Genomic DNA, 27,668 nt, shown 5'->3' on the forward strand with positions numbered 1-27,668 from the left:
AGACATCCTGGTCCTCTGGCTTCTACAATCTTTCTAACACTTCCTCTATGATTAACCCTGAGCCTTAGATGTGGGGGTCTCATTGCAGATGTGGCATTGGTGCTGGATGCTTCAGGAACTTCAACTCTTTTTCCCTCCCTTCATCCTTCTCTCCTTCCTCCCCTCCTTCATTCCTCCTTTCCTCTTTCTGTCTCTTCTTTCCACTTTCTTTCTGAACTAGAGATCAAGCCCAGTGACTGTTCCTGGGGGAATGGGGAGCTTGTTACATATGTTTAATGATAACAGGAAAAGCATAATAATAGCAGGGATCTTTCCTAAAATGAATTCTCTTAGGTCCGTGCCTAAAAGAGCAAATCTGTCGCTAATGTGGTTGCCACTGCAGGTTCCAGTCTTAGGAATATGAGACTGACATCAAAGGAATTTTCCAGAACAGGAAGCTGACCACAGTCAGATAAAGGTTTTGCTTTCTCATTGAGTTTGTTATCAATTTGACTTTTTTGTTTTTTCTTTTGCACCATAAGACACAAGACTCCTGGGGCTATAGTCAGCTGCCAGTGGGAAAGAAGTCCACACCAGAGAAGGGAGATAGATTCCCACTCCTCTACCCAGAGAACCAGAGGGATCCTAAGCTGAAGGCTGGGATAGCTTGTAGGGATAACTCCAGAACAAAACAAAACTGGTTAAAAAGACACAGGTATCTGGGCTGTGGTAGCCCACTATTCCTTATATTTAAATCATGAGGATATGATTTCTGCTTTTTTTTTCTTTAATTTTTATCTTTCATGGTTAGTTTTCCATTTTCCTACCATATTGGACCCCTCCCCAGAAGTTCTTGGCAATGAATTACTTCTCTAGGATAGGGTTGTATAAAGTAATGGCAGACAGTGGGCCAAGTTGGTGGTATTTTTGGAAATATTTGAGCCATGCTGTTTTGAATAATCAGAGATGATGGTGGCTATGAAAGGGATCTTTTGGAGTTCCACTCTATTTTTCTTTTCATTGTCTTCATGTATATTTTGTGTATCCAAAGCCCCTAAAAATCCTGTGTTTGTCATGTTGTGCCACTGTATCTGATGACAAATTAATTAGGAAGGGGACCCAAATACACGTTTGCTGAAACTCACCTTTCAGGGAGGCTACTCTCTAGAACTTTCTGTTTGCTTTAAGTTCATCAAAGATAAGAAATGTTATTTCACAAAGGTCCCTCCGGGAGTAAATTGTGTGTGTGTGTGTGTGTGTGTGTGTGTGTATTTATGTGTGTGCCTGTGGGAACATGCATGTATGTTTTGAGAAAAGGTCTTATTATATAGTCTTGAATAGTCTGGAACTTGTTATGTAGACCAGGGTGGCCTCGAACCCACAGAGATCCATTTTCATGTGCCTCCCAGCTGCTGGGATTAAAGCCTTGCCTGGCCTGGAGTTGACCTTGGTGCAGGATAAAGATGGTCAGAGTGTAGTTTTATTCTGCTACATGTTGAAACCCCACTCCCCAGGCCATTTGCTGAAGTGGATATCTTTTCTCTAATACATTGTTGTTTTTGTTGTTGTTGTTGTTTGTTTTGCTTTTGTCAAACAGCAGGTGGCTACACCACGTGACTTTAGTCTGGGTCTGTTCTTCTAGTCCATTGATCTGTGTATTGATTTTTGGCCAGTGCCATGCTGGTTTTGTTCCTTTGGTGGCTCTGTAGTATAACTTAAAGTCAGGCATGGTGATACCTTCGGCATTGTTCTCTTGTTCAGCCTTGTCTGCTTATTAAGGTCTTTTCGGCGTCTGTGAATCTTATGAATTTTAGGATTTTTTTTTTTAATCTTGTGAAGAATATCACTAGAGTTTCTGTAGTGATTGTACTGAACCTGTAGGCAATCTTGGGGACACAGCCATTTTGGCAAAATTAATTCTTCCAATCCTGGAACATAGGAGAATTTTCCACTTTTTCAGTTTCTTCTGATAGTCCACACAGTCTTACATATCCCAGGCTGACACTCAACTCATTGTACAACTGACCTTGAACTTCTAATCCCCCTGCTTCATGCACCACCATGCCTGGCTTATGCACCCTGGGACAGAACCCAGGGCTTTGAGCACTCCACAAACTAAGCCACACCTTTAGCGTGTTGTCTGTAATTAATTGCTTAGTGTTCATTGTAAAAGACTGATTTATTTGGTTAGGTTTATTCTGAGGTAAATTTTTTCTTTTAAGCTTTTATGAATGGGTTTGTTTTACTGATTTATGGTCTCAGTACATTCATTGTTTGCCTACAGGAAGGCTACTTCAAACTCCTTTTTAAAATTACAGACTTGGCGTCTGTGTTTTGTAGATTGAGCTTTTGGTTTACTGAAATACACTCTATGGTTTTATAAGCCTGCTCAATTATAACAAAGCAAATGCCTTTACCATAAAGGAATGATTTTCCTTCACCATTCATAGTTTGTGACTGTGTTGTAATACAGCTTGTAAAAGAAAAGAAATCATTGCCTTATTATCATGGGGATCTGCCATGAATTAACTGTTTATTGTAGGTATAAGCATAAGTATGTAAGATAAGCCCCACTAAAAATCACATTTGTGTAATTACTTCCTTGTTAGTCATTGGTATTTAAGATAAAAGCAGGCAGAATTTTTATTCTATTTCTTTTAGAGTCACTTTAATCAAGTGAGAAAAGACATAATATGAAAGAAAATGCCAGGTGTAATAATTAGAAGGTATTAGTGCAATCCATTAGCGTTAACATCTTCATTATCTAAAAATCCATCAGTTATTCAGCTAAGTAGGAAACTGCAGGATTTAGGCCAAGTACCTAATTTGCAAATACTGACCTTCATGACCTTCTCGAATGCTATGTTTTAAGCTCAAGAAGCAGAATTTGGAGGCCTGGAGAGATGCCTCAGTGGTTAAAAATATTTGCTGCAAACTTGTGAGGACTTGATTTCAGATCCACGTCCACAGGGAACTAGGCGGGTGCAGTTTAGTGTGTCTCCATCATGCCTGTGCTGTGGAGCAGAAAAAGGGCTTTCAGGGCTTGCCAGCCTCACCAAACAGTGGTTTCCAGTTTGAGGGAGAGACCTGCCTCAGAGGAATAAGGAAGAGAGGGACAGAGGAAGGCACAAAGAGCCTTTCTCTGTTGTTCATGCACAGGGTCCCCTGTGCGTGGGAATGCCCGAGTGCTGCACATATACCATATGCGCCCGTACACACAATCGAATTAGAGAAACACTCTCTAAAAACAAAAGCAGGATTTCATCCACTTGAAATAAATGAACTAGGAGGAATGGCATTGGGTATAACCATACATTGCTTACTCAGGTTTTAAACGGAAGTGTACTTCCCCTAGTGTCTTCTTCTTAGCACTGGCCATAGTTCACTCAGAACGTTTAAAATGTTCAAAAGAGACAGATCGCTGAATGATAAACAGAAAAATAATACAATCTGACTTTTCTTTTGACCCCTCAATTAGTGTTTTATTACAGAGCACTGCCTGGCCAGACCATCGGAAATCAAGCTGTTCCCTTCTTCCATATATTTTTACGTGGTTATGTCTTTATTCAATAGAAAGACAGTTCTCATTTTTAATTATGTTTGTTTGTGTGAACGTGTGTGCATGCTCATGGTGCTTGCAGAGGCCCGAGATGTGTGTCAGATTCCCTGCAACTGAGGTTGTAAGCTGTCTGGTCAGGGTTGTGGGAGTGAAACTCCCACCCTCCAGGACAACATGCTCTTAACTTCTGAGTGATCTCTCTAACACATCAGTCTTTAAAGAAGACACACGTTAGTGTGTATCACATGGGCTTTAGGTATCAAACTGAGGTCATCGGGCCTGGCAGCAGGCACCTTTATCTGCTGAGTCAGCTTATACTTTCTCATTTGATTGTAATAGTAATCGAATAGATACATGGAGCAATAAAAAAGTTCCCAAGTCCAGCTGTCAACTACAGAAGCAGAATTTCATACGTACATGCATATGCAAGCAGGTGTGCCATATAGATAAATTTTTACTTTGGGGTTTTGTTGTTGTTGTCTGTCCAGAAAAAGGGGGGGTGTATATCTTCTAATACACCCAATGAACACCTGATTGTAAATCTACTGTCCTTCCAAAACCATAGACTCATTTCAGCTGTAACTAACCAGTGACATGATGTGGCCTTATATAAAATTCACATACTATATCATGTTGACTGAATAACAGTGGGAAACTATATTTCTTCCTGTTACCTGCCACCTAAGGGCATGGACTCTCATGGCGTTCGAAGTTGTAGTGTTGTGAAAACACATGGTTTTGTCGGTCAGATGGCACAGGTCAGTAGGAGTTTACCAGAAAGATACTTTCTCGTTTAGGACAGTGAACTGGGTCCCAACAGCCCCGGCTGTGTTCTTTTGGCCCACCATCTAGGGGCAGATCTGTGTTAATTTGTGTCTATGTTACGCTTAGCTACTGGTGCAGAGAATTCCTTTTGCTAGTGACACAGATGTTCAGTATCTAAGTGTGAGGTAAGACCTAGCACATTCATCCTTGAGGATTTAGAAATGTTGTCTCCATGTTAATATTTTTTTCAGGAAAGAAAAATTCTATATAAACTCCGCCCTGAGACATTTAGGGCACATTTGGCACTAGCTGTTGCTTCGAAAACTCAGGGCACAGTTTTCCTGGGTGGTAAGTGCTTGGCAGTGTTCAGAAGGGTATAGCCACTGTACACTTTCAGGCATTGGTCTCTGCATTATGGATTTGTCATTAGTACAGTACCAACACTCTTGTGCTTGAACATATATGAAGGAGAAGGGAGTAGTATATATAGTCCAGGCTGGCTTTGAACTCTCTCTGAAGCTGAGCTTAGTCTTGAACTCCAGTTTCTCCTGACTCCATCTCCCAAGTGTTGAAATGACCAGTATTTGCCACCATACCTAAGTTTCATGTTTTTTATTTGTGTCTTAATATTATGTATGCCATTGTGTCTGTTTGCTAACTGTTTTTATACCAGTTTCCAGAGTAAAGGAAATCTAGCACAGGGGAAAGAAGGGAAGGATGTTATAGTTGTCTAAGGGCTCATTCCTGCTTTCTCATGACAGCAACAAGGTGTGCGGATTTTCATAATGCTTTACAAAGAGGTGGAGCTAGCCCTTGGGATCAACAGCGAGTACAGCAAGCGGACGTTGATGCGGCTGCACCCCAACATAAAGGTATTCTGGAACCAATGGTTACTATCCCACAGGGGCCATTTCTGTATAGATTCCCTTAATGCTCATTTTGAATGAACAGAATCAAATCTTCAGAAATGCAGACAGCATTACACTTTCTTGTGTTTCTTTCCAAAATTAGCATACAAAGGCATGGGTATTTCACACACACATACTGTGTTTCTATTGAACCCCTTCCCCATCCCCTTCACCCAGCCTCCTGCTCCCCTATGCCCCTCCCCATAGTAGCCTTTATTTTGCATTCATGGCCCATGTATTTTCATGTCCTCTTTCCCGTTCCCCACTCCCTTAAGACTCCTCTTCCTCTCCCATAATCCTCTTTTCAGTTTCTTGATCCTACTTATATCCCACAGATAGGCATACAAATACGGGCTGGTGAGATGGCTCAGGGGGTAAGAGCACCCGACTGCTCTCCCAAAGGTGTAGAGTTCAAATCCCAGCAACCACATGGTGGCTCACAACTATCTTAATAAGATCTGATGTCTATTTCTGCAGTGTCTGAAGACAGCTACAGTGTACTTACATATAATAAACAAATCTTTAAAAAAAAGACATACAAATACATGTTTAAACCTAGGATGCACACATGAGAGAAGACATTTGGTATTTGCCTTTCTAGGTCTGGGTTACTTTATTTAATATAATAATTTCCCTTTTCATCCATTTTCCTGTAAATGTCATTATTTCATTCATGGTTACTAAATAAAATTCTATTTTGTATACATGTACATATTCATCTGTCGATGGGCATCTGGTCAGTTCCACTTGCTTGTCCTTGCAAACAGAACAGCAATGCATGCGGATGGGCAAGGATCAGTGTGGTGGAACGGAGCTCTTTGTCTAGCTAAGAGTACAGCTGAGCCCTATCGCAGTTTAATGTCAGTTTTCTTCTCTTTCTTTCCTTTTTTCCTTGGGAATATGATCTTACTCTGTTAGCTGGTCGCCTTGGAACTTTCCGCATAGACTAAGCTGGCCTTTAGCTCACAGAGACCTTCTGCCTACCTGCCTCCCAGGTTCTGGAAAGGATGTATTACCCCTCCAGGCTTAGTTTTCTAGAGACCTGCACTCTGATTCCCGCAGTGGCTGCACCAGTTTATTCCACCAGCGTGAAACAAAGCTTCCCCTCTCTCCACACGCTCTCCAGCACTTACTGTGTTTTCCTGAAGATAGCTCTTCTGCCCAGCCAAGGTGGAATCTTAAAATGTCTTTAATTTGCATTGCTTTGATGACGAAGGAGGATGTTGAATGCCTTTTAAAATATCTTTCTTTTGAGACTTATCTGTTCAGCTAAACTACTTCCTCATATTCTCTCTATTGATGGGTGTGAGTTGATCTTACATTTTTTTTCAACTCTGACCTTGATAACGAAGGATGAAAGTGGAGCCAAGAATATGTTTCTTGTACCGTTAGAATCAGGAGCTCTGTCTCCTGCCCACATCACCACTAAGATAAGCCTAGAAGCACTACAGAGGTCTCTGACTGCTGAGAGCAATGGAGAGCCTTGTTCTAGGATGTGAAATGCTAAAGGTTTTGAGATCACCGATGTCTAGGGTGAGATGTGGGTAAAGTAACTGAAATGACAAACCGTTGGAGAACCTCTTTGACATTTCACTAGACCTAAAACCTAGTGATAAATGTCATCCAACCACCAAGACACAAAACTAACACTCTAGCAGGCTTAAAGTTGTAAGTTATAAACCGCATTTGGTTAAAAATCAGCCGAGAGAATAAGTCACATCTCAATGCTCATTCATCAGATGTAAGAGTACAAGAAGGATGTCATTGATGATGTGAAAAGACAAGCCAAAAGAGGAGGAGATATTCACAAATCCTAGACCCGAAAAGGGCTGTATTTCCAGTTTATACAGAGTCCTTGAACAAATTGACCATTACAAGACATTTTCCAATGAGCAAGGCTCTGAATGGACCCTTCAGAAGATTCCAAAAGCCAAGCCACACCAGATGACATCAAACATTATTGGTAATCAGGAGAATGTAAATCAAGACCCAGAGAGGTGCTACTTTACATCTACTAGGCGAGCTACAATCAATGGTCGGGTGGAATCTTGTATTTCAGAGAATACAGAACCTTTGTCCGTGTTGCTAAGAATACAGAGCCCTCATACGTGTTGGTCGGGTAAATCACAGTACAGCCACTTTGAAAAACAAGCTGCTTATTCTTCAGGGAGTTAAGGATACAGTTGCCGTGTAATTTAGTAATTCCACCTCTAGGTCTATACTCAAAAGAACTGAAAACATAGAACTGTGTACAAACTTATGTAAAAAAGAGGGAATTAGCTTCTAAAACGCTACACTAAGGAAGCTGTTACAGTGGGTGTAGCGGCCCACACCTGCGATCTCAGCACTTGGGAGACAGAAAGAGAATTGTCATAAGCACAAGACCAGTCTAGGTTATGTTGCAGGAAATATAAAAAAACAAAACAAAACAAACAAACAAACAAACAAAACCCCCAAAAAACGAACCAGCACATTCCCGAGCTTGTGCTTCTGCTCTGCAGCTTGGCCAGCCATGCACTGGCGGGCAATGGCTGACCTGTTTTTATCTCATGGAGACTCTCTGGCCTGGTCCTAAAACAACTCCACCCAGCTCGCTAAGCTCATACTGGCAGGTTGCTTCCACGCCAGCACCATGCTTCAAACCCCTTGCAACCTTTGTGGTGCACATCTGGCAAACCCACACTTTGCCGCCATACCTTTCTCTTTTGAACCCAGTCGAACTACCTCGTGAAGGAAAACGCCACACAGACTTAGTTCAGAAACAGTGGTAACTCAGTTGTCAATTGCGCTGGGCGCAACAACTAAAATCCTAATCTTGTCGGCCTTATTAATCTAAATCACCAATGGCAAATCCTGATGGATCCGCCACTGAAACCGGGTGACACTAGTAATTACATCTTGTCTTTATGCTATCCCCATCCAAAAGAGGACCTAACTCTCTCCTGCTTCCTCTTGTCCCCTCTCCAACCAGGGATTGGTTCACAAGAAGTCACCTGAGTATGACTCATTCCTTGTTCTCAGCCCTTCCGAGGAGAGCAGAATTAGCTCAACATACAAACAGCACCAGGCCCATCCACAACAAGGTTATGAAGTAAATTCTAGGTCAGCCACAGCTACATAGGAGGACCCTGTGATGTGTGTATGTGTGTGTGTGTGTATATGTGTGTGTGTGTGTGTGTGTGTGTGTGTGCTTGAGAAAGAGAGAGACAGACAGAGACAGAGAGAGAGAGATAGACAGAGAGACAGAGAGACAGACCAACAGACAGACAGACACACGCGCGCGCGCGCACACACACACACACACACACACACACACAGAGAGAGAGAGAGAGAGAGAGAGAGAGAGAGAGAGAGAGAGAGAGAGAGAGATTATGTGAAAGTAAAGTAGCCAGGTCTCTGGTTGGCATCAGGAAGGTGGTCAGCAAGAGAAGGGAGAGAGAATGTGAAGGAAGTCTGATGATGTCATGTATAATGAAATCTATTGTTCTGCATGCTCACTTAAAATGAAATTTAAAGTGTTTTTAAAGGAAGAATTCAGGGTGGTGTGATGGCTCCTGCCTTTAATCTCACCACTTAGGAGGCAGAGGCAGGAGGATGTCTGTATTTGAGGACATACTAGTCTATAAATTGAGCTCCGGATTAACCAGGGCTACATAGTGAGGTCCTGTTGGAGGAAGAGGAGAAAGTGGAGGAGGGTGAGTAGGAGTTAAGTCAAAATAAAGAACATATCAAAATGGACAAGAATTAGCAAAATCAGTACAAAGGGGAGATGTTCATAGCTATAAATCCTTCACTAGAAAAGAGGGAAGGTCTCAAAATGTCAGTTTATACTTAAAACGTAAGGATCCAGACAAAGGAGATGAAAGCAAACCTAAAGATGGCAGAAGGAAGGAAATCACAAAGAGTGCATAGACCACAGGCACAACAGGGAAAAAAATCAGTGGAAGCAACTTAGAAGGACCAACCAGTTCAAAACCCTTTATGTGGAAGGAGGAGGAGAAAGGAGAAGACTGGAGTTTCTGAAGGCAAGGCGGGAAAGAGGGACAATGGGGAAGAATCCACAGGAGTGGGAAGGATTCCAGAGATTCTGTGAACACAAGCACCCCCAGTAACCCGGTGAATGGGACGAAACCTGCCCAGGCTAGCTCAGGAAGAGGAATCTGGATAGACCCAGCCAGCCAGGAGATGGGTCAATAGTTAAGCATCTCTTCCCAGGGAAAGGCGCTGGGTCCCGTTGATGGCTTCACTGATGGGCTCTGCCCAACAGTTAAAGAAGGCCTACATCAGTCCTTCTCAAATACATTCAGTGACCAGAAAGGAAGGCTGGATGGCTGATGACTGGTAAAGCTGAGTGATGCACTCTAACACCAGTAATGTGGTAAACTTCATTTTTTTGTGTGTGGATTTTACCACAATAAATGAAAGCGTTAGCCAACATTTTGGGGGTCATCCTAATTGCAGAAATACGGGATCATACAGGGATCCACCCTGAAGCAGTTTATCAGCTTTCCCACGTCCCTTCACAGAAGGAGCCTTCCAGGTGTCTATCTGTGTGCTTCAGTCATCGGGATGCAAATTCAATTTCTTCTTTTATGTTGTGTTTGGGGTGTGTGTGTGTGTGTGTGTGTGTGTGTGTGTGTGTGTGTGTGTTTGAGACAGGGTTTCTCTGTATAACCACGCTGGCTGCCCTGGAACTCGCTTTGTAGACCAGGTTGGCCTCACAAGATCTGCTCGCCTCTGCCTCTCAAGTGATGGGATTAGAAGCATGCACCACCACACCCAGCACAAATATAAATGTCTCTCCACAAATGCACGTTGGCTGAGTGTTTTATTTATTTACTTGTTTAGTAATTTACCCCGAGGGTTACCCTTGGAGGGGATGGAAGAGAACCTACAGCTATTAAATCGACATAGCTTTAATGGGTGTCTTTCAAGTCAAATGACAATTTCTTCAAAATATCTCATCTGGCTGAAAACTTAAACCATAAGAGGGCACATGTAAGGGCCTGTGTCTGGAATCCTGGAACCCCAGCATTTAGGAAGCAGAGACAAGAGATCTCAAGTTCAAGACCAGCCAGGGTAATCCTTAAAAAGAAAAAAGAAAAAAATAGATGCAAATCTTTTTCTGCTGATACTGAGACTAAAATTTGAAGTTTAAGAAACTTTCTTTGGCATGTATAAAACACGTTTTTGTACCTGAATTACTTTTGAGAACATTTTTTTTCAAGGAGAAAGCAGCGCTATCTTATTGTGATGTGAAGGGCAGTTATAAAGTACATTCTCTGTGGACCTCTCCTGTCTCCAGGTGATGAGACACCCAGACCACGTGTCCTCCAGCGTGTACCTGTGGGCTCACCATGAGAAGCTCGTCATTATCGACCAATCAGTGGCTTTCGTGGGTGGGATTGACCTGGCCTACGGAAGGTGGGATGACAATGAGCACAGACTCACAGACGTGGGCAGTGTCAAGCGGGTCACCTCAGGACAGTCTCTGGGCTCTCTCACGGTAAGTACCTGTCGCAGTTGTAGCACAGCACAAAACGGGCAGGCTTGTCTAAATCCATACATGTAGCTTAACTGAAACTGACAGACGTGTCATATACGTAGCATGACTGACCCAGTGATGCAGAGCTGGCTTTTCCTGAGAGACATGGTGGACATACCTGCCTTTCTGTACCAGCCTACACCACCTGTCTAACCCAGAACCCAGCTTCCTTTGGCTTCTCTTCTATAAGAAGGGAAAGCAAGTTTGGTATGGAGTATGTTATCTGAATCAGCTCCCTGGTTTTCCATTCAAACCAAGGATTTAATTTTCTTTATTTGAGAAAAAAGATGTCCATTAACAAAAAAATGTGTGATAATCGCTACTTAGGTTAAATCAGAGTAAGAAGCCCATTAGAGGTCACCGCTGCAGTGACCTTTGCTCACTTACAAGAGTGTGTGCTCTGCTACGGTGAGTGATTTTTTAGCATTTTCCTAGCTATGGACACAAAAATCGGTAGATCGTTCTGGGGTCATTTAGAGGGAGTTGGAACAGGGAACCTCACTAATAACTTCTGAAAATGCCTGCCAATCAAGAGCTGCCAAAATATCTCCATTTGCATATGCACCTGCTTTGCGTCAAAATGCAATATATTTATTTAAAAACTTGACGGGCTCTTCCTGTTTACGGATTGGTATATCGGCAGCTTTTCTGGGGTTGAAAGAAGGAGCAGTGAACTGACTAATGTACCCGTTACCTCTTCTCCTTGCTGGCACCAGGTGACTTGACAAGCAGCTCAGTGAGGTAGGATTGGTTTTGACGTGCAGGTTAAGGGGTACAGCGCAGTACACTGGGGAAGGGGTGCAACCTGCCCGTGCTTGTCCCATTATATCTGCACAGAGAAGACATGTGATCAACCGTCAAAGCCCACCCACCGTGATTCCACCTCTTATGCCTTTCAAAACAGTGCCACCAGCTGGGGACTAAGCAGCCTGTGGGGGGGACATTTCTCATTCAAACCACAACTGTGGGGAACAAAGAAAATGATTGACAGAGGAAGTCAGAGAAGTTGGGTAGTTTAACAGTGAATTTAAATGGTGTAATTAGTGGGAGATAAAGGGGTTAATGAAATGAAATTCAAGTTTTATTTAGGCACTGTGGCATGTATCTTCAATCCCAGCATTTGTGGGGGCAGAGGCTGATGGATCTCTTGAGTTTGAGATCAGCTTGGTTTACATAACAAGTCCCAGGAAAGCCAGGGAAAGAGAGAAAGAGAGAGAGGGAGAGAGAGAGAGAGAGAGAGAGAGAGAGAGAGAGAGAGAGAGAGANGAGAGAGAGAGAGAGAGAGAGAGAGAGAGAGAGAGAGAGAGAGAGAGAGAGCCACCCTATCTCATAAAACAAATGAGAACAAAAAGAAGCAAACAAAAGAATTTGGCCTGCTGAAGAAGGAGCCACAGCAGGGCTCAAGTGGCTGAAGAACTCACCACCACCCTGTGGCCTCCCTGCCACTCTGTGGAGAATCTGTTTTGGGGTCCCCACCATTTGTCTTAGCTCTAATTAAGTGAAAGCCCATTGTAGTATACCTCATGCGTGTTTTTTTTTTTTAAATAACTTTCTCAGGCGGCATCAATAGAGTCTATGGAATCCTTAAGCCTCAAGGATAAACATGAATCTCATAAAAACGAGCCCATCTCAAAGATTGTCGATGATACCGACATGAAGCTGAAAGGGATAGGAAAGCCCAGGAAATTCTCCAAATTTAGTCTCTATCGCCAGCTACACCGTCACCACCTGCACAACGCGGACAGCATCAGCAGCATCGACAGCACCTCCAGTGAGTCACGCCTTTGCTAGAACTTGCCTTGGCTGCACTATGGGCCTTGTAGCCCTTTCCTATTTGCTTTACAAAGATCCGTGGTGGCATTCAGTGGACAATGTGCAACGACTGCATGCATTCTGTGTGACACCATGGCACTGTGACACTATGTTTTGAGACAGGGTCTCATGAGGCCCAGGCTGGTCTCAAACTCACTGTGTGATAGAGACTGATCTTGGGCTCTTGTCTATCCCATGTTGGGATCACAGGCATGCACCACCATGCCTGTTTTATAAGGTTCTGGGGCTTAAACAGGTTCTGTGCATATAAGCAAGCACTCTACCTATTGGGCTCCTTGCCCCGTCTCCTTTGCCTCATTTTACAAGCATATTTATTATTAATACAATGAAATCATAGCCACTGTTGATGCTTTTGATGGTTATATATATAATGACTAGAGCTTTCTAAAATATAACAAGTTATAAAGAGAAAAGGAACATTAGGTGTCCTTGATAAACCTTTCATAGAATACATTTATTTTTTTCATCCAGAAATATATCAGTCTTGTATCAGCAGACATTAGATATTCTATATTGTATGATTGTATGAGTTTACTTTACTTAAAGTGCTGTGAGTTTTCTATCACACTAGAGCTTATAGCTGAGTTTATAGACCTGCTTATTCTAAAATGATTAAGCATGCTTTTTATAATTTTTTTATAAAATTTAATACATAGACATAGATACGTAAATACGTTTCTTTGTAAAACAAAAAAGAACTCTCAACTTTCTCCAGGTTATTTTAGCCACTGTAGAAGTCATCAGAATTTAATCCATGGGTTAAAGCCCCACTTGAAACTCTTTCACCCTTCCAGTGAGACTGAGCAGGGGCTCGCTAGGCACAGCACTGGTAAGTGACTGGCTAGTGTCAGAACCCCATGGGCTTCAGCTTTTGTTGCTTCCTTTGCTGCCCAACCACAGTGAGTGTGTGTTCCTGTCGTCTTTCTGCTCAGTCTTCTCGTCCCATATGTTAGGTTAGACCTGTTCCACGCAAGTGCACAAGTGCAAGCTCTATACGTCTGAGGATCTACTCCCTAACAGTGAAGAGAGAGAAAGAAACACACAGAACAGTCTCGTAGCACAAGGTCTATAACAGTCTCATAGCATAAGCTCACACATGCACACACACACACACACACACACACACACACACGCACACGCACACGCACACGCACACGCACACACCTCTGTGTGAGGCAGAAGGACTTCCTCTTGCTGACCTAGGGAAATGTTTTGAGGAGGGAGCCTGTCCTTAGATCTGACAGTACCTGGAAAGGTTAGGTGAGGATAGAAAGGTGTTACAAATGAAGGACATGAACCCCACAAAGGCACGTGGGTAGAAAAGACGAACTTTTTACCTGTTACTGGGAAATGACACTTGCAGCTAAGGCATGTGACTGGCAGGGTCCCAGACAAAGTGAGGAAAATGCAACTTCATTTGTGGGGAAAATGTTGAGGGTTTTTGAATAGAACTAGAATGTTTTACATGGGGATGGTTAAAGAAATGTTATCTGATACCTTCTATGGGAAGAATCAGATTCCCGAAGAGTGAATTGATCAGGGCCTAAACTCTGGAGGAGAGAATGAGGAAGGTTTCGGCAATCTCTTCCCCGATCGCAGGATGGGGACTCTCTACAGTAAGCCACCAGCAAGTGTGCAGATGGCCCAGCACTGCCTTGAACGCCTGGGATGCTTGACGGGGACAGCAGGGACAGCATCTGCTTTTCACAGAGACCTTGACTGGGATGGCGAGGGATTTGTCCACTGTGGTCCAGTTTCTCAGCATCCTCATGCTTAGCATCCACATGTCTGACTTAGCAGAAGTGCAAACACCCATCCAGCTTGCCCTTTGGCTCCACCCCAAGGCTCCAATTCTGTTCTGCTAGATTAGGAAGTTGGAGCCCAGCTGACAGGCCTGGATGATTCTCCAGGGCACCCGGCCAGTGACGCTGAAACTTGAAGAGCAGTCCAAACGTTCTTCACGAAACCAGCTCAATTATATGTGTTTATTTTCCTGTGCTTATGTGTATATGCATAGGTCATGGTGTCTGTGTGGAGGTCAGAGCTGTTTTCTCTTTCCTCTATGAGAGGCCAAGGGATTGAACTCAGGTCTCTAGGCTTGGTGGCAAGCACCTTTATCTACTGAGCTGACACGTGGATCCAGACCTAGCAATATTTAAAGGGCATAAACTATATGTAGTGAACCAAAGCTCAGTATAACTGGTAGTTTTGTAAATCTAACAATATTGATATACAACTTAAAATGGAAAACATTATATGGGAATATATTCTATGTCTTAGCAATTTAACATAAGGCTAATTCTTGATTGACTTATGAGTTTAGGGACCATGGGAACTAAAAGGGGTACAGGGGAGGAGGGGGAGGGAGGATAGCTTGCACCAGGCCAGTTTCTCCTATGCTCTGGGCAGGCAGACGTGGGAGAGCTGCCAGATGCCTTCCGCTTAGCCCCAGGTGGGCACCTAAGCCACTGACCCCACTCTTCTGGGGGTAGACAAGGGGCAGCCCCTGACTAGGGCCCCCAGAGTGACCCCCTGTAGCCCTGGGGTTATGGGAGAGAGGGCTGAGGTAGAGAGGTTCCCATGCAGGCGAGAGTAAGCACAGTGGGCCTTGAACAGAGACAGTCTATGGTTTTAGAGCTTTATTGTAGAAAGGCAGGGGGAAAGAGAGAAGGAGAGAGAGAGAGAGAGAGAGAGAGAGAATGGCCATGGCCAGGAGGAAAGAAGGAGGAAAAGGAGAGAGTGAAGAAAGGCTAGAGGGGAGTAAGAGAGCTATGTGGGGCCAAGCAGCCCCTCTTATGATGGTGAGCTGTTATCTTTACTGTTGCTAGGTAACTGGGGAGGAGTTTAGCCCGAAGGTCAGAAGCTTGGGACATTGTCTATGTGACTACTAACCATGCTTCTCCTGTGGGGGCTGAGGGGGCAGTAACTTCGAAAGGATCCTTGAGTCCAGGAGATATGAGGAAACGCCTACCATCCCATGTAGGTGAATTATCACCACTGGGTCCCGGGGTTCAACATCTAGCCTCAACTGGAAACCAGGCTGTCTGTGCATAGCCCAATGCCCAACAAGGGACAACTTTCACTATGCCTGTCTCTACATGTGTGAGCCTCAAGGTTCTGAGGGCTGGAAGCTTCTGGGAAACTGAGGGGACCAAGGCAGGATACCTGTAGTTATAAAAAAAAAATAATTAAGAGAAGATCTGGAAAGTGTCTCTTCTGGTGTGCATGTTTGATGATTTTTAATTGAGGTTGAAAGTGAGATGGAAGAATAAGGTTGCAGAAGTGTGAAAGACGGGGTCTGTACTTTGACGACTGGTGGTGCAAGGAGCAAGCAGGACAGAGGCAGAAAGGTATCTGTGCTGAGCTCCTATGACATGCCAACCGCTGCCCTAAGCACTGTGGATGAAATGAATGTAACAGATGAAATGCACCTAGCAAGCTGAGCGATAAGGATGGGGCTACTTACACAGCTAGACTGTTGCACAGAGTTATCATGGAGGCCAGTGGGGCGAGAGCGGAGGAGGGATGAATTAACATGTTTATGGAACCTGATGGAAGAATGGTACCCTTGTGGGTTGAGTTTCGACTGGAGATCAAGAGGAAGAGGAGGAGAAGATGAAACTGTCTGCGGAGGTGTCTCAAGCAGAATCGATAGCAAATTCGAAGAGTCTGTGGCAGGGGGAGGATCTGGACATTCTAGAAATGTGCCTGTGAAGAAGGGAGTCTTAGGAAAGCAAGAGAGGTGGAGGCTGGGTGGGTTATAGGCAGCTTTGTAGGTTACTTCAGCTCTGGGGAAGTCAGCAGATAGTGTTAAACAATGTACACATTGAAGCCACATAGAACGGTTTCCCAGAATGTCTTGCCATACAGAGGCCAACGTGCAGAGTACAGGTGAGACCACTGCAGAGTTTAATCCGAGAGACGACACTAATTTTAATCCCTCTTGATGAGGTCAGTAATCATTGTAGGTTTTGCGACATGGATTTTAATTCAGCGATCACTCAGCTATTCTCAAGGAATTTTTTATTCTTTTCCAAATTATATTGTAAGAAGGAGAATTCCGGGTTGATAGTGCTTTGCTTGACAATATATTAAATACAAAATGTAATTCCTTTTCCATTTGGGAAGCATCTACTACTCTTCCCTTTGGATCAGGTTTCACAAGACCCCTGTCTGGGCCGCAGTGCACAGGATATGTAAGACTCTTCGAGTTCCCTCACGTCGCCGAGCTATGGCAGACATGGCGGCATGGATCCACAGTCAGCATTTCGGAGACAGAGACAAAGGACTGTAACAAATTCAAGGCCAGTCTTTCTTACATAGTGAGTTTAAAGCCTGCTAGGGCTAGATGGCCCTTGTGTAAAAACAAAAGACAACAACAACAACCCTAAAGAACAAAAAAAAGGTGTATTGTGTGCTAGTTGATGGTGAAAAATAATTGAAAATACTTTAGCACTTAGGACAGTGGTAACATCATTGCTCAGCACTCTCGCTTCAAGTGAAACTATCTTACCAGATCTAAAAGAAGGCCTCAGACCCTCATCATACACCATTGCAAATCTACACAGTTTGAAGACTTAACAGTTTCTAAAACACAGCTCATTCAAGACTTGGATTGGAACCATGCTTAGATATGAATATAAATTGAAAAGTAAGGTGTTGGGGATGTCGGTCAGAGAAATGCTTACCTAGCATGTGTGAGGCCCCGGGCTCAAGCCCTAACACTACAAAACATTTGGAAGGTGGAGACTAAGAAAAGAGAGAGAGGTGGTTTCATCTTAGGGCACAGATTTGGCAAATACCAAAAGCATTTTTTTCTCACTTCTCAGCCCTAAGCATTCAGTGGGACAAACCCACAGAGGTATATGGGAAGCCCTGGTCTCAGATATGCTTCAGTAACTTGAATGTGCTAGGGTTTAGAAGGTAAAATACTGTCTATACCCTGTGTATAGACCCTATGACATGTGGCATTTCCATCAGGCCCCTGCAACCCAGGGAACATCAGTGAGCTCTTTGTGTAGGTGTAGCGTGAGTGGACCAGTGGAGCCAGGAGTGTCATTTCAGCAGTTTCTGGTGGCACATGCTCTATGAAGACACCATTGAGTTTATAGAGTTGTGGAACTTAGGGGTTATGGTTAAGGATTAATTTGTGTGAACTGGGCTGGAAGACTCTATGTAGCCTTAGGGAGGCTTTAGTGAGTCAGGCTAAAATAGGCTAATTCCAAAAATGCTGGAGAACACCTTGGTGGTTAAAGATAAAGATGCATGAAGAATATACTCAATGTAAAGGGATCCAATAGGTTGTGCCAAAGTGCTCGAGACTGAAGTAGATGGAAATTTCCTGAAGGATTATTAGAGTGCCATTATGGTTTGGGGAGTGGTGATGGGAAGGACGTGAGAGAGGCAGTTGGGCAGAGAATAGAGAAGCCCAGGTACCTGGGAGGCTGGAACTGAGTCACCCTAGGAGGGACCATTGATGCTAGATGATGCTGGTAACTGTACTCTTGGGTGTGACAGCAAGGTCAGATGACTTCTGGAAAGAATGGGAAGATGCCCCTTCTGCAAACATCAGCTGCTGACAGACAGGGGTGCAGAAAACTGGCACGAGATATCCAGGGAGGAGAGATGCAACTGTGATGATGTCGTTTGGGAACCAGATATGGTGCCACAGGGCCAGTTCATAGAGGTCTGTGTATGCCTGGCTGTCTCCGTACGCTGTTCATCAGAGGACTGCCTGGAATGACTGAGCCTTGCCTAGTAACAAAAGCATATCTAAGTTGTGGGCATCCGAATTCAGTTACTACCAGGGTTGTTTTCTGAGACTAGAAATTTACTCTCATTTTGTTTTCCAAGTGATAGCTGGCTGTCATGTTATTTCGATGCGTGTTTGTTAAAACCTTGGCTTCCTTTCTTAAATTGATGAAAATAAATTACGTATATATATACATATTTGTAATCACCACACACAACTAATATTGTATCTCAAACTTAATAATTATGTGCATGTGTTTCTTAATCTTTTATTAAGTATGTGGGGATGTTGGGAGGGGTATGCACATGTGTGCAGGGCACAGGAGGCCTGTGGAGATGAGAGAACATTTTGGGAGAGTCCGTTCTTTCTTTTTACAGTGTGAGTCTTTGGATTGATGCATAGCCTCAGGTCCCTTTATCTACTGACTGAATCATCTCTCTGTGTCTGTGTTGTGGAAATTTGGAGTTGACTTATTTATTTCATATTTTCACTCTCTCTGCCCCTCCTTCCCTAACCCCTTCTCCTAATACCCCCTCCCCAACACATACCATGTCTACTATGAAAAGCCTACAGGGCCACAACAGGGTCACCTGTGCTTTTTCCTTTAGGCACACACAGCAAGAAAGCCAGTGGCTGGGTGAAGATAATAGAAGTCTGTTTCTAACATTAGTTGGTTCTGTTGACATTGACAGTTTAAACCATTTGTTTCCAATATTCCAACAACCTTTGGAAAGTTAATTAATTTTGAGATTCAGTATTAATTGTGTGTGGGAACTGCACAATAATATTTGTTCTGCAAACATCTTTTAATTACTTCCTGCATGCTGGGAACTCCAGCAGGGGGTGAAGGGGTCCAGCGCCTTTTGATTTTATTGGCTACTGGAGGAGGGGTATCCATTCACAGGTTTATGCAATTACATGTCCTGGGCCAGAGACCTTAGGTGGGGACTTTCGGACAGGACTCCCTGCAAGGGTCTGCACTGTTTTTTGAGGCCAGGATGACATGGCTCATGAAGAATGACTAAGAGATCGGGCCAAAGGGAGGGAAGAACGTTCTATGCAGAATGGGTAGCATGCAAACTGCATAGAGGTAAGGCAGATCAGCCTGTCAGGATGCAATGAAAAAATAAGGCATGGGAAGCCTGGGGCTAAGCAAAGAGAAAACAAGGAATCAAAGGACAGACGGCTGTCCGGCTGTCCTCTTGGGAAGCAACTCACGCACAAACAAATTCCTCAGTGCAGAACCACCTATAGACAGTAGGCGATTCTAGAGAGGTTTTTAAACAACTTAGTATTTTACAAAGGCAGTGATATGCAGTGGTAAAATGCAGTGGCCTCTCCTTGGCTGCTTTAAGTGGTTCTATTGTTCATTTAACAATCGTTCTTGTCCCCCCACTCCCACCCCGCGCACACCTGCATCTCACTAACACCTCTATGCCAGGCACACTGTCTGTGATTTCAGTTATGCTCTTCCCTGCCTTGTCGTCTTCATGACTGGCACATCCCCGAAGCTTTCACACTGTTTTAACTTGTGGTCTATGTTCTGAAGTTGAGCTGTCCAGTCGGTATTTTGTGGAATGCTACTGCAAACTGCTGCTTTAGTGCCTCGATTGTAAGCTTCCGCCTGTTGTTATATTTTTACGGATGATGTTTGTGATTTTAGGAATATAGAATGTTAAAGACAAGTTCTTAGTTCTTAGTTGTCATCTGGGCTCTATGACCCTAAAAATTGAAGCTTGGTGTCATGTACCTAGCTAACTGTGGGGCTGCAACATAGGCTGCCTATAGACCTGAGACTCATGCTTTTTGAGATGGGAATGCCTGGGGTATCCACTGTGTTGGTAAGGGAAGAGGTAGCCTGGGTCCTGTTGCCTCTGTCTGGGGAGTCCTCACCTGGCTGCAGTGTTCTCCTGGAGCCCCACCTGGGGAGTTCTCTCTTTATAGTTTACTCTGTGGGCCATTTCTCTGACCTGGGGAGTTCTCTCTTTATAGTTTACTCTGTGGGCCATTTCTCTGACCTGGTAGGCTTTGAGGAGAAGCTGCTCAGCTGCCAAGAATGTTAAATTCTATGATATGATGATGACTCTGGTTAGGGCCGCCATTGCTACCGACAGTGACTCTTGTGAGGATTGGCATACAACATCAGCCCACAGTCCCTGATCAAATGGATGCAGGCTGTCCTAGTGAGGGTTCAGGAAGAAAAGTGAATGTGTTTTAAAAGTCTGATAAGTAATCAGATGGTCCCTCTCTGGGCCTACCCAGCTCTCAATGTCTAAGCCAATGTTGCATGTTCACAGACACTGGCTCCATCCGCAGTGTGCAGACCGGAGTGGGAGAACTCCATGGGGAGACTAGGTTTTGGCATGGGAAGGATTACTGCAACTTTGTCTTCAAGGACTGGGTTCAACTGGACAAACCTTTTGCTGGTGAGTATAGGGGTGGCGGTGGTAGCTGCAGGTTCTGTTCTGTTTTTCACTTTGGGGCATCTCAGAAGTATGCATATGCATGAGCTAAGGGCTGTCTGTTTGGTTTATTTAAATTTTTTATTTGCTTGTATTTGTTGTATACAGTAATGCTTTGTTATATTTTCATACATGTATATAAAGTATTTTGATTATACCCACCCCCATCTATTACCCTCTTTCCCCTCTCCCTTTCTCTTCCAACGAGAAACCCTTCCAGTTTGTCTTTTGATGGTTGATCGAGTTTCATTAGGTTTGCTTACGAAAGCAAGGATAAGGAGTCCCTCATAGGAATACAGGCGACTTACAAATGTCTCCACCACCGAAGAGATATCTTTCCCTCCCTAGCCATTGACTACCTAAAGATTATCAAAAAGTGCCTCAGAGTCTTTCCCTCCCTAGTCATTGATTACCTACAGATCCTCAGTAAGGGTCTCGGAGTCTCATTATTGTTTTATTTTTGTCTTTGAAATATTGGTTAAATTTTGGAGATCTGATTTTGTCATACCCATATGAGTCTTTTATTGTGGTGATAAAAAAAACAAACAAACATTTTAAAACTCTCAATTTCCTAAGGGCATATTTTAGGGTAATAAACCGACATTCTTCATGAGAGGGTAGTCTTTTGATCATGTTCTTTTGTATTCAATCTCTTCATCTTTCTTCACTAGAGACATGTACCTTAGATAATGATTGTGCTCATATGTCTAAAAGGGGGTCGGTATGGTATGGTATGGTATGGTATGGTATGGTATGGTATAGTATATATAACCTGCTGTTATTTCCATAGATCCAAAAGAATACCCTATCAAACAGGCAGGCTTGTACCAATTTACATCTTGCCTTGTCTCCATGTTAATATTGAGCAAAATGGAAGCATATATTAGGGTCAGTAGAGAGGAAGGGGGATCATTGAAGATCTGGTTTCCCTTGATCATGAATACCATGATCTCCTAGTTGAAATCAGAGTGTTTCTGTCCCTGTCACCAAACTTAGAGATGGGTCTTTGCTTGGTGTGCTTGCCGGGCAGATTTCATCGACAGGTACTCCACCCCCCGGATGCCTTGGCATGATATTGGCTCTGTGGTCCACGGAAAGGCAGCCCGGGACGTGGCTCGACACTTCATCCAGCGCTGGAACTTCACAAAGGTACAGATGTTTTTATGCCTCAGCCTACACGAAGAAGAGTGGTTTCTCCTGGCCAAGGAGAAGCTCAGAGGGTTGGCAGGAAAGGGCTGGCTGCTGTGGCCATGTCTCTGACACCATCTATTGTTGAGGCTGTCATTGTTATAGTGCTGGGCTTCAGAAATCTACAGAAAAGGAAAACGGTTTGGGGGTATTATGATAGACAGCTCTGGATGCAGAGAGATAGAATTTAAACCTTTGAACCTGGTAGACATACGTGTTAATTATTTGCAGAGATCGAACCAGTAGACAACTATTATAGGGTATTGGGGCTTGTTTTAATGAGGGGCTCCAACTGTAATTCCCGTCCAGTCCTGGGCTGCCTGGCCTTGGGAGGGCACAGGAGTGCAGAACAGGCTCTGAGCAAGACAAGCAGGACGAGGCAGGGTTATCCCTTGTCTTTACATGGAACCCCCTTACAAGCCGCCATTGCTTATAACAGCAAGATCTGAATGTGCGGAAATCCAGTCAAGTCACTGGTGCTGTTAAGGGGCCACAGCATTACCTGAGGTAACGATGCCTGTCCCCTCTTATAACCTGGACAAGGGAGTTATAATAACAAGTTGAGTTATTTCTGTGAACACCTTAGGGTAACAATTTGCTTATCCTTCATGTGAAAGTTACAGTAAAATTGGTAGAGTTTTTCTAAATACAAATTTGGAGGAAGATAAATGAGTAAGCAGAGCAATGTTGCTTTAAACTACTTTACTGTCGAAAACAAAAACACCGCTCATATTCACAGTCAGGTTTTTTTTTTTTAATCCCATGCCCGAAAGGATAAATGAACATAACACTCAAAAATAGTTTTAGATATGAAATCTTTTCCCAGAGAAAGTATTTCCGAATCACTTCTAATTGTTCAAATACAGCAAGGATGAGTTAAAATGCTAATTAATAGTATTAAAGACATTATTTCTGAGACAGGATCTTACGGGGTAGGCCAGTCTGGCCTGGGTGCCAGATGACCCCCTGAATTCCTGGGTCATATGAATCGAATGAGTCTTCGTCCTATTTTACTATGGAGTTGTTTAAAATGAAACCATGCCCGATTACAGTGGCTAGACAGTTACAACACGTCCACAAAATAAGAATTTCATTTTCCCAATTATATGTCTTCATAACTGTGGATTGCACTGAATTCTCCTTTACGTAATGAACACAACGGTAAAAGAGGGGAATTTGGACGCAGAAAACAAGAACAACTTTCAGCTTTTAACTTAGAAATAGCTATTAACAGTTTTTCTGGTTCACACTAATGGGCCTTCTTGTCTCATTCTGGTTGTTCTTGAATTTGCCTTTTCTGTTTCAGATTATGAAGCCAAAATACCGCTCCCTTTCTTATCCCTTCCTGCTACCAAAGTCTCAAGCGACAGCGCACGAGCTGAGGTATCAGGTGCCAGGGGCCGTCCCAGCCAAAGTACAGGTGAGCAACAAGCTGGGTGACTGGGCCAGCTTCCTGTGGCCTTCACTTCAGGTTTGCCCAAAAGCATTTTCCTATAGCCACCTATAAACGGATCTGTGAAAATTTGGGGTTGCATTTACTCTTAATGGGTTCAGTTCGCTATCTTTCCCGAACCCCTGTGTGTGTCTAACGAATGTATGTCCTCCTAAAGGCCACAGTGCCGGGTATCATGTTCCCATGATTCCTTGCGGGACGACACCAGCAAGGTGTACCCAGTGAACCGTGGACTGGGGCTGCTTAATCACCAGGAATGAGGCAGAACTTGGAGTCTGGGAAGGGAGTTCTCATTCAATCGAATTTTAGTGCTTAATTAACTAAGTGCCTTTTAGAGGCTCTTTAAAAAGAATAGGCAGTTGTTTAATAGAGTCACAACATTTTACAGCCTCCATTCCAACCATCTCAAATTACAAACAAGAAAACCCATATTCAGTGGGGACTCTGAGGCTTATCCAGGGCCACCCAGTACTGATGGGTAGATTCAAGCTCTGGCTCAATGGTACTCCGTTGACTCTCTTTATCAGTAGCCTCTCGTATGTCTTGTAGTTATGCACAGACAAAATGCAGATGGACCACCTTTGGCATTGCCTCTGTAACACCGAAAGCACATTTTTAGGTAGATACCCAGCACCCTGTCTGCTGTTCATATCACCAGTGTGGCCTGATCTCATTCCGACAGGGATTCTGGTGAATATGCCTTTAACATGAAGTGTCTGAATCTGTTAACTTTGCACTATGTGCAAGCAGAGGTGTGGGCCTGCCGGAAATAACATATCACACCAGAGACAAAATAATACGGTAGGAAGAACAAACCAGTCGAGGAGATAGCTCAGTTGGTAATGTTGGATAAGGAGGATCCAAGTTTGAGTCTTAGAACCCATGCAAAGGATTCAGGCATGGTGGTACATGCTTATAATCCTTACGCTGGGGAGGTAGAGACATCAGGATCCCGGGGACTTAGTGGCCAGCCAACCTGGTGAGCACCAGGACAATAGAGATCCTTGTAGGTAGACGGCACTAGAGCAACGATACTCAGGCTTGGTCTGTGAACTCCCCAGGAATCAAACATCCGTGTATGGGTACCCACCCACACAAGGGCAATTCACCTGAACATCCACGTGCAGACAAACACACGAGGAAAGTGAAGAAACGACAAAACCACTTGAGAAAAGTGCCTGTGGGAGATATGTAGTCATCCCAGTTTAAGAAGACACAAATACTTTACTTGGAGGCACAGCAAGCTATACATTTGCATATATGTTGATGAATATTTTATGAGCCTATTTCATTTGTTGTATGTGGATGAGGAGAACTAACTCATTCTGGGAGATGAAATTAGGATATTGGCATTAAGGAAAAAAAAAACCTAAGATCTACAATTTGAACTTGCATTAGAGTTGGTGTGGTCATCATCTTAGCAAATCTAGCTTCTGTTGAATATTGGTCAGAAATGTATTATTGATGGGCTGACGAGATGGCGAGGAGTGGGGAGGGCTTGCTGCCAAACCTGATGACTTTAAATTTGATATACTGTACTCACATGGTAGAAAAAGGGCCCTTTGTGCTGTCCTCTGACCTTCACATTTCCCTGTGGCAAGTGTGTGCCCACACACGTACACAGAGAAGTAAATATATGTTGAGGTATATATTAATCTGCTCTACACTTCCCAGTGGGTGGGTGTGTCCCCTCTACACCTGCCCAAATGCTTTGGATTCCCGAAAGAAAGACACACAGAGAGAGAGAGAGAGAGAGAGAGAGAGAGAGAGAGAGAGANAGAGAGAGAGAGAGCTTTATATTTTAAATACCTTAAACAGCTCAATGGTTGGGCCACTCTCTAACTCCACATGGCTAACACACATTCCCCTCTTATAGTCCTGAGTTAATACCGATTAAATGATTAAATCTATTTTATCTTTGCTGCCCTTGGACCCTGCTGGGCAGCTCTCCTGGGGCTGCCTTCCCCCTGTACCTACATGCAGGCTGTCTTACCATCCTGAACTTTGCCAGTGTGGCCTGTCTCCTACTCCCTCATCATGGCGAAATACCCTCTTCCTCCTCCTTGGTCCCTTCCCAGGAATCCTAAAGGTCCCATCTCTCTCCCTGTCCGTCCATTGGCCACCAGTAACTTTGTTGACCAGTCCAAAACCAACTGGGGACAGTTCCTTTAGTCCTATGTGCAGGACACTGCAAACAGGTTTTTGGGTAACATAATTAGCATGAGAACAAAGCTGCTACAGATATATATGATAATTTAAAAATTATCTGTATACTGCTGAGATATTTTACTCTATATTAAGACTCATTCAAACCATTTATTCACTGACTCAGCCAACTTGTTTAAGGACCATATGTTTATATAAGCATATGTTTAAGCACCATCTGCTTACACTCTAAGTCAATACTTGCATCCTCAGAAGGGAGGACAAAAACCAACCAACCAACCAACCAAACAAACAGCTTTGCTGTCTCTGGAAACAGTTTGCAGAGAAGAGAAAGCAATGAGATTGGAAAGTTCTCTTGGCACCTCACTGGGATGCACTAAGAGCTTGCTAACAAGAAGGGGCAGAGCTGGGACTCCTCCCTGAGGATGAGATCACCTGCTGCATACCACAGCCCTTGGAGCAGCTAATGTAGCTGGTGTGAGGCTTGAAGAGGGTTCTGAAGGCCCTGGAAGCCCAGAAACCTTGAACTTGCCCATCACCTCTGAAGATGCATGCTGCACAGATGCCTTTTTACAAAGATTAACCCACAGCAGTGTTTCCTAAACTGGCTTTTCCCTGTAGAATGCTGGTAAGGAGTTCTTATGGACTAGAGATGCCTTTCTTATGCTAACGTGCCCTGGAGCCACTGAAGAGCCTGCCTGCCTTGGGGGCATCTCCAAAGTGTAAGGCAGAAGATTTCTCACTTTATTCTCTTCTGTTTCTGTCTGAATAGATGCTTTGGAGCTTGAGGCTCACACATATGAAGGAAGAGCTCTCTAGTGAAAGCCAGGACAGCGAAGGTCTCTAAAAGTACTAATGCCACTTTGGGGCTGAGCTAGGAATGAAATGAAGAGACATATACAATATCAAGGAAGACATGGGCTCACTGGAAACTAGGGGCAGGCAACTAAAATGAAAGAACATTAGTTAAATGTCATTGATGTAGTCTCTAGAAAGGCATGTGAGTGTGCCATGCTTGGTGGGCCAGTCTATGAGCTGAGGTCACCAAAGAGGAACGCTCCCACAGCTCCTTGGTTTGTCTGTTCTGTGTGACACAAAATGTATCTGAGAGCTGCCATGACAAAGGGGTGAAAAAGGTTGTTAGGCAGTACTTTCTGAGCTCAGAGCAGTTGTCAGCCAAGTAGAGCCAGTTCGTCAGACAGGAAAACACAGGGTGGTGAAGCAGCTGCCACAGTGTTGAGGGCTCAGCAGATCATCCCAGCAGCCCTGGGACCTCTTTCCTTCCCAGGAAACCTTAAGATGCATGTGATCCAGATCCAAGCTCCCTTCGGATCCTACAGAGATTCTTTCAACGTCCTTAATAAATGAAGGGTGTAGTACTATATTAATCATCTTTTTTTTTTTTTTCCAACTCTACCTGATGTAGCTCAGAGCCCTCATAAAGCTCAAATGCCTATATACCCTGACTTTTTGAGTAGTTATACTGATTACTAAATAGCAGCCATTGTGACGTGATAATTAAGCCCATTTTGGTGGATCTCAGAGAGCAAATGAAAAATGAGTCACAACATTATAGGTACAGCTGGGTGCATGGGTAGCTGTGAGAGAGTGGCTTCTGGAGTCACAAGGACGCCAAAGCAGAAAATGCATTATTCATGAACTCTTTAACTCCAGGATAAGCGTTTCTTTTACCTTTCTAATCCTCAAGCCTAGTATTTTTATAGTTAACTTTTCATCCTCTTGGTCCCTGGAGTGAGGGTCAGTTACTTCCTGGCTATCTGAAGTTAATCCCATGAGGAGAGAGAATGAACTGTCTCCTGTAAAGAGCCTGCATTCAGTGTCAGCTCTGGGCCCTGCCTTTGGGTTAGAACCACTCACTGCTCATCCTTTCTCAGCACTTGTCCCCAGGGCTAGGGCTATGCCCAGCGTGGCTGAAGCTCTGGGTTTGCTTCTCAGCATCCCATAAACCCAATGTGTCAGGACAAGCTGTAATCTCCGAAGTCAGGTGGGGGAGACAGGAAGATAGGAAATGCAAGGTTATCCTTGGCTACATAGTAA

The 27,668-nt window shown here is 43.8% G+C and overlaps 1 protein-coding gene across 4 annotated transcripts in view; it reads left to right on the forward strand.

The window, feature by feature from the left end:
- Nucleotides 1–27,668, forward strand: part of Pld1 (phospholipase D1) — a 185,426-nt gene that overhangs the window by 112,132 nt on the left and 45,626 nt on the right. For 3 of the 4 annotated variants that reach the window (XM_029537928.1, XM_029537927.1, XM_021196168.2), the window contains 7 exons: nt 5,065–5,175; nt 10,517–10,717; nt 12,314–12,527; nt 13,305–13,418; nt 20,639–20,767; nt 21,834–21,952; nt 23,298–23,411. In XM_029537928.1, coding sequence (XP_029393788.1) covers nt 5,065–5,175; nt 10,517–10,717; nt 12,314–12,527; nt 13,305–13,418; nt 20,639–20,767; nt 21,834–21,952; nt 23,298–23,411 — 1,002 coding nt within the window. The remainder of the gene's footprint in view (nt 1–5,064; nt 5,176–10,516; nt 10,718–12,313; nt 12,528–13,304; nt 13,419–20,638; nt 20,768–21,833; nt 21,953–23,297; nt 23,412–27,668) is intronic. The other variant, XM_029537929.1, reaches the window with a different exon arrangement.

The sequence above is a fragment of the Mus pahari genome, chromosome 4 (assembly GCF_900095145.1).
Source record: "Mus pahari chromosome 4, PAHARI_EIJ_v1.1, whole genome shotgun sequence".
Lineage (NCBI taxonomy): Eukaryota > Metazoa > Chordata > Mammalia > Rodentia > Muridae > Mus > Mus pahari.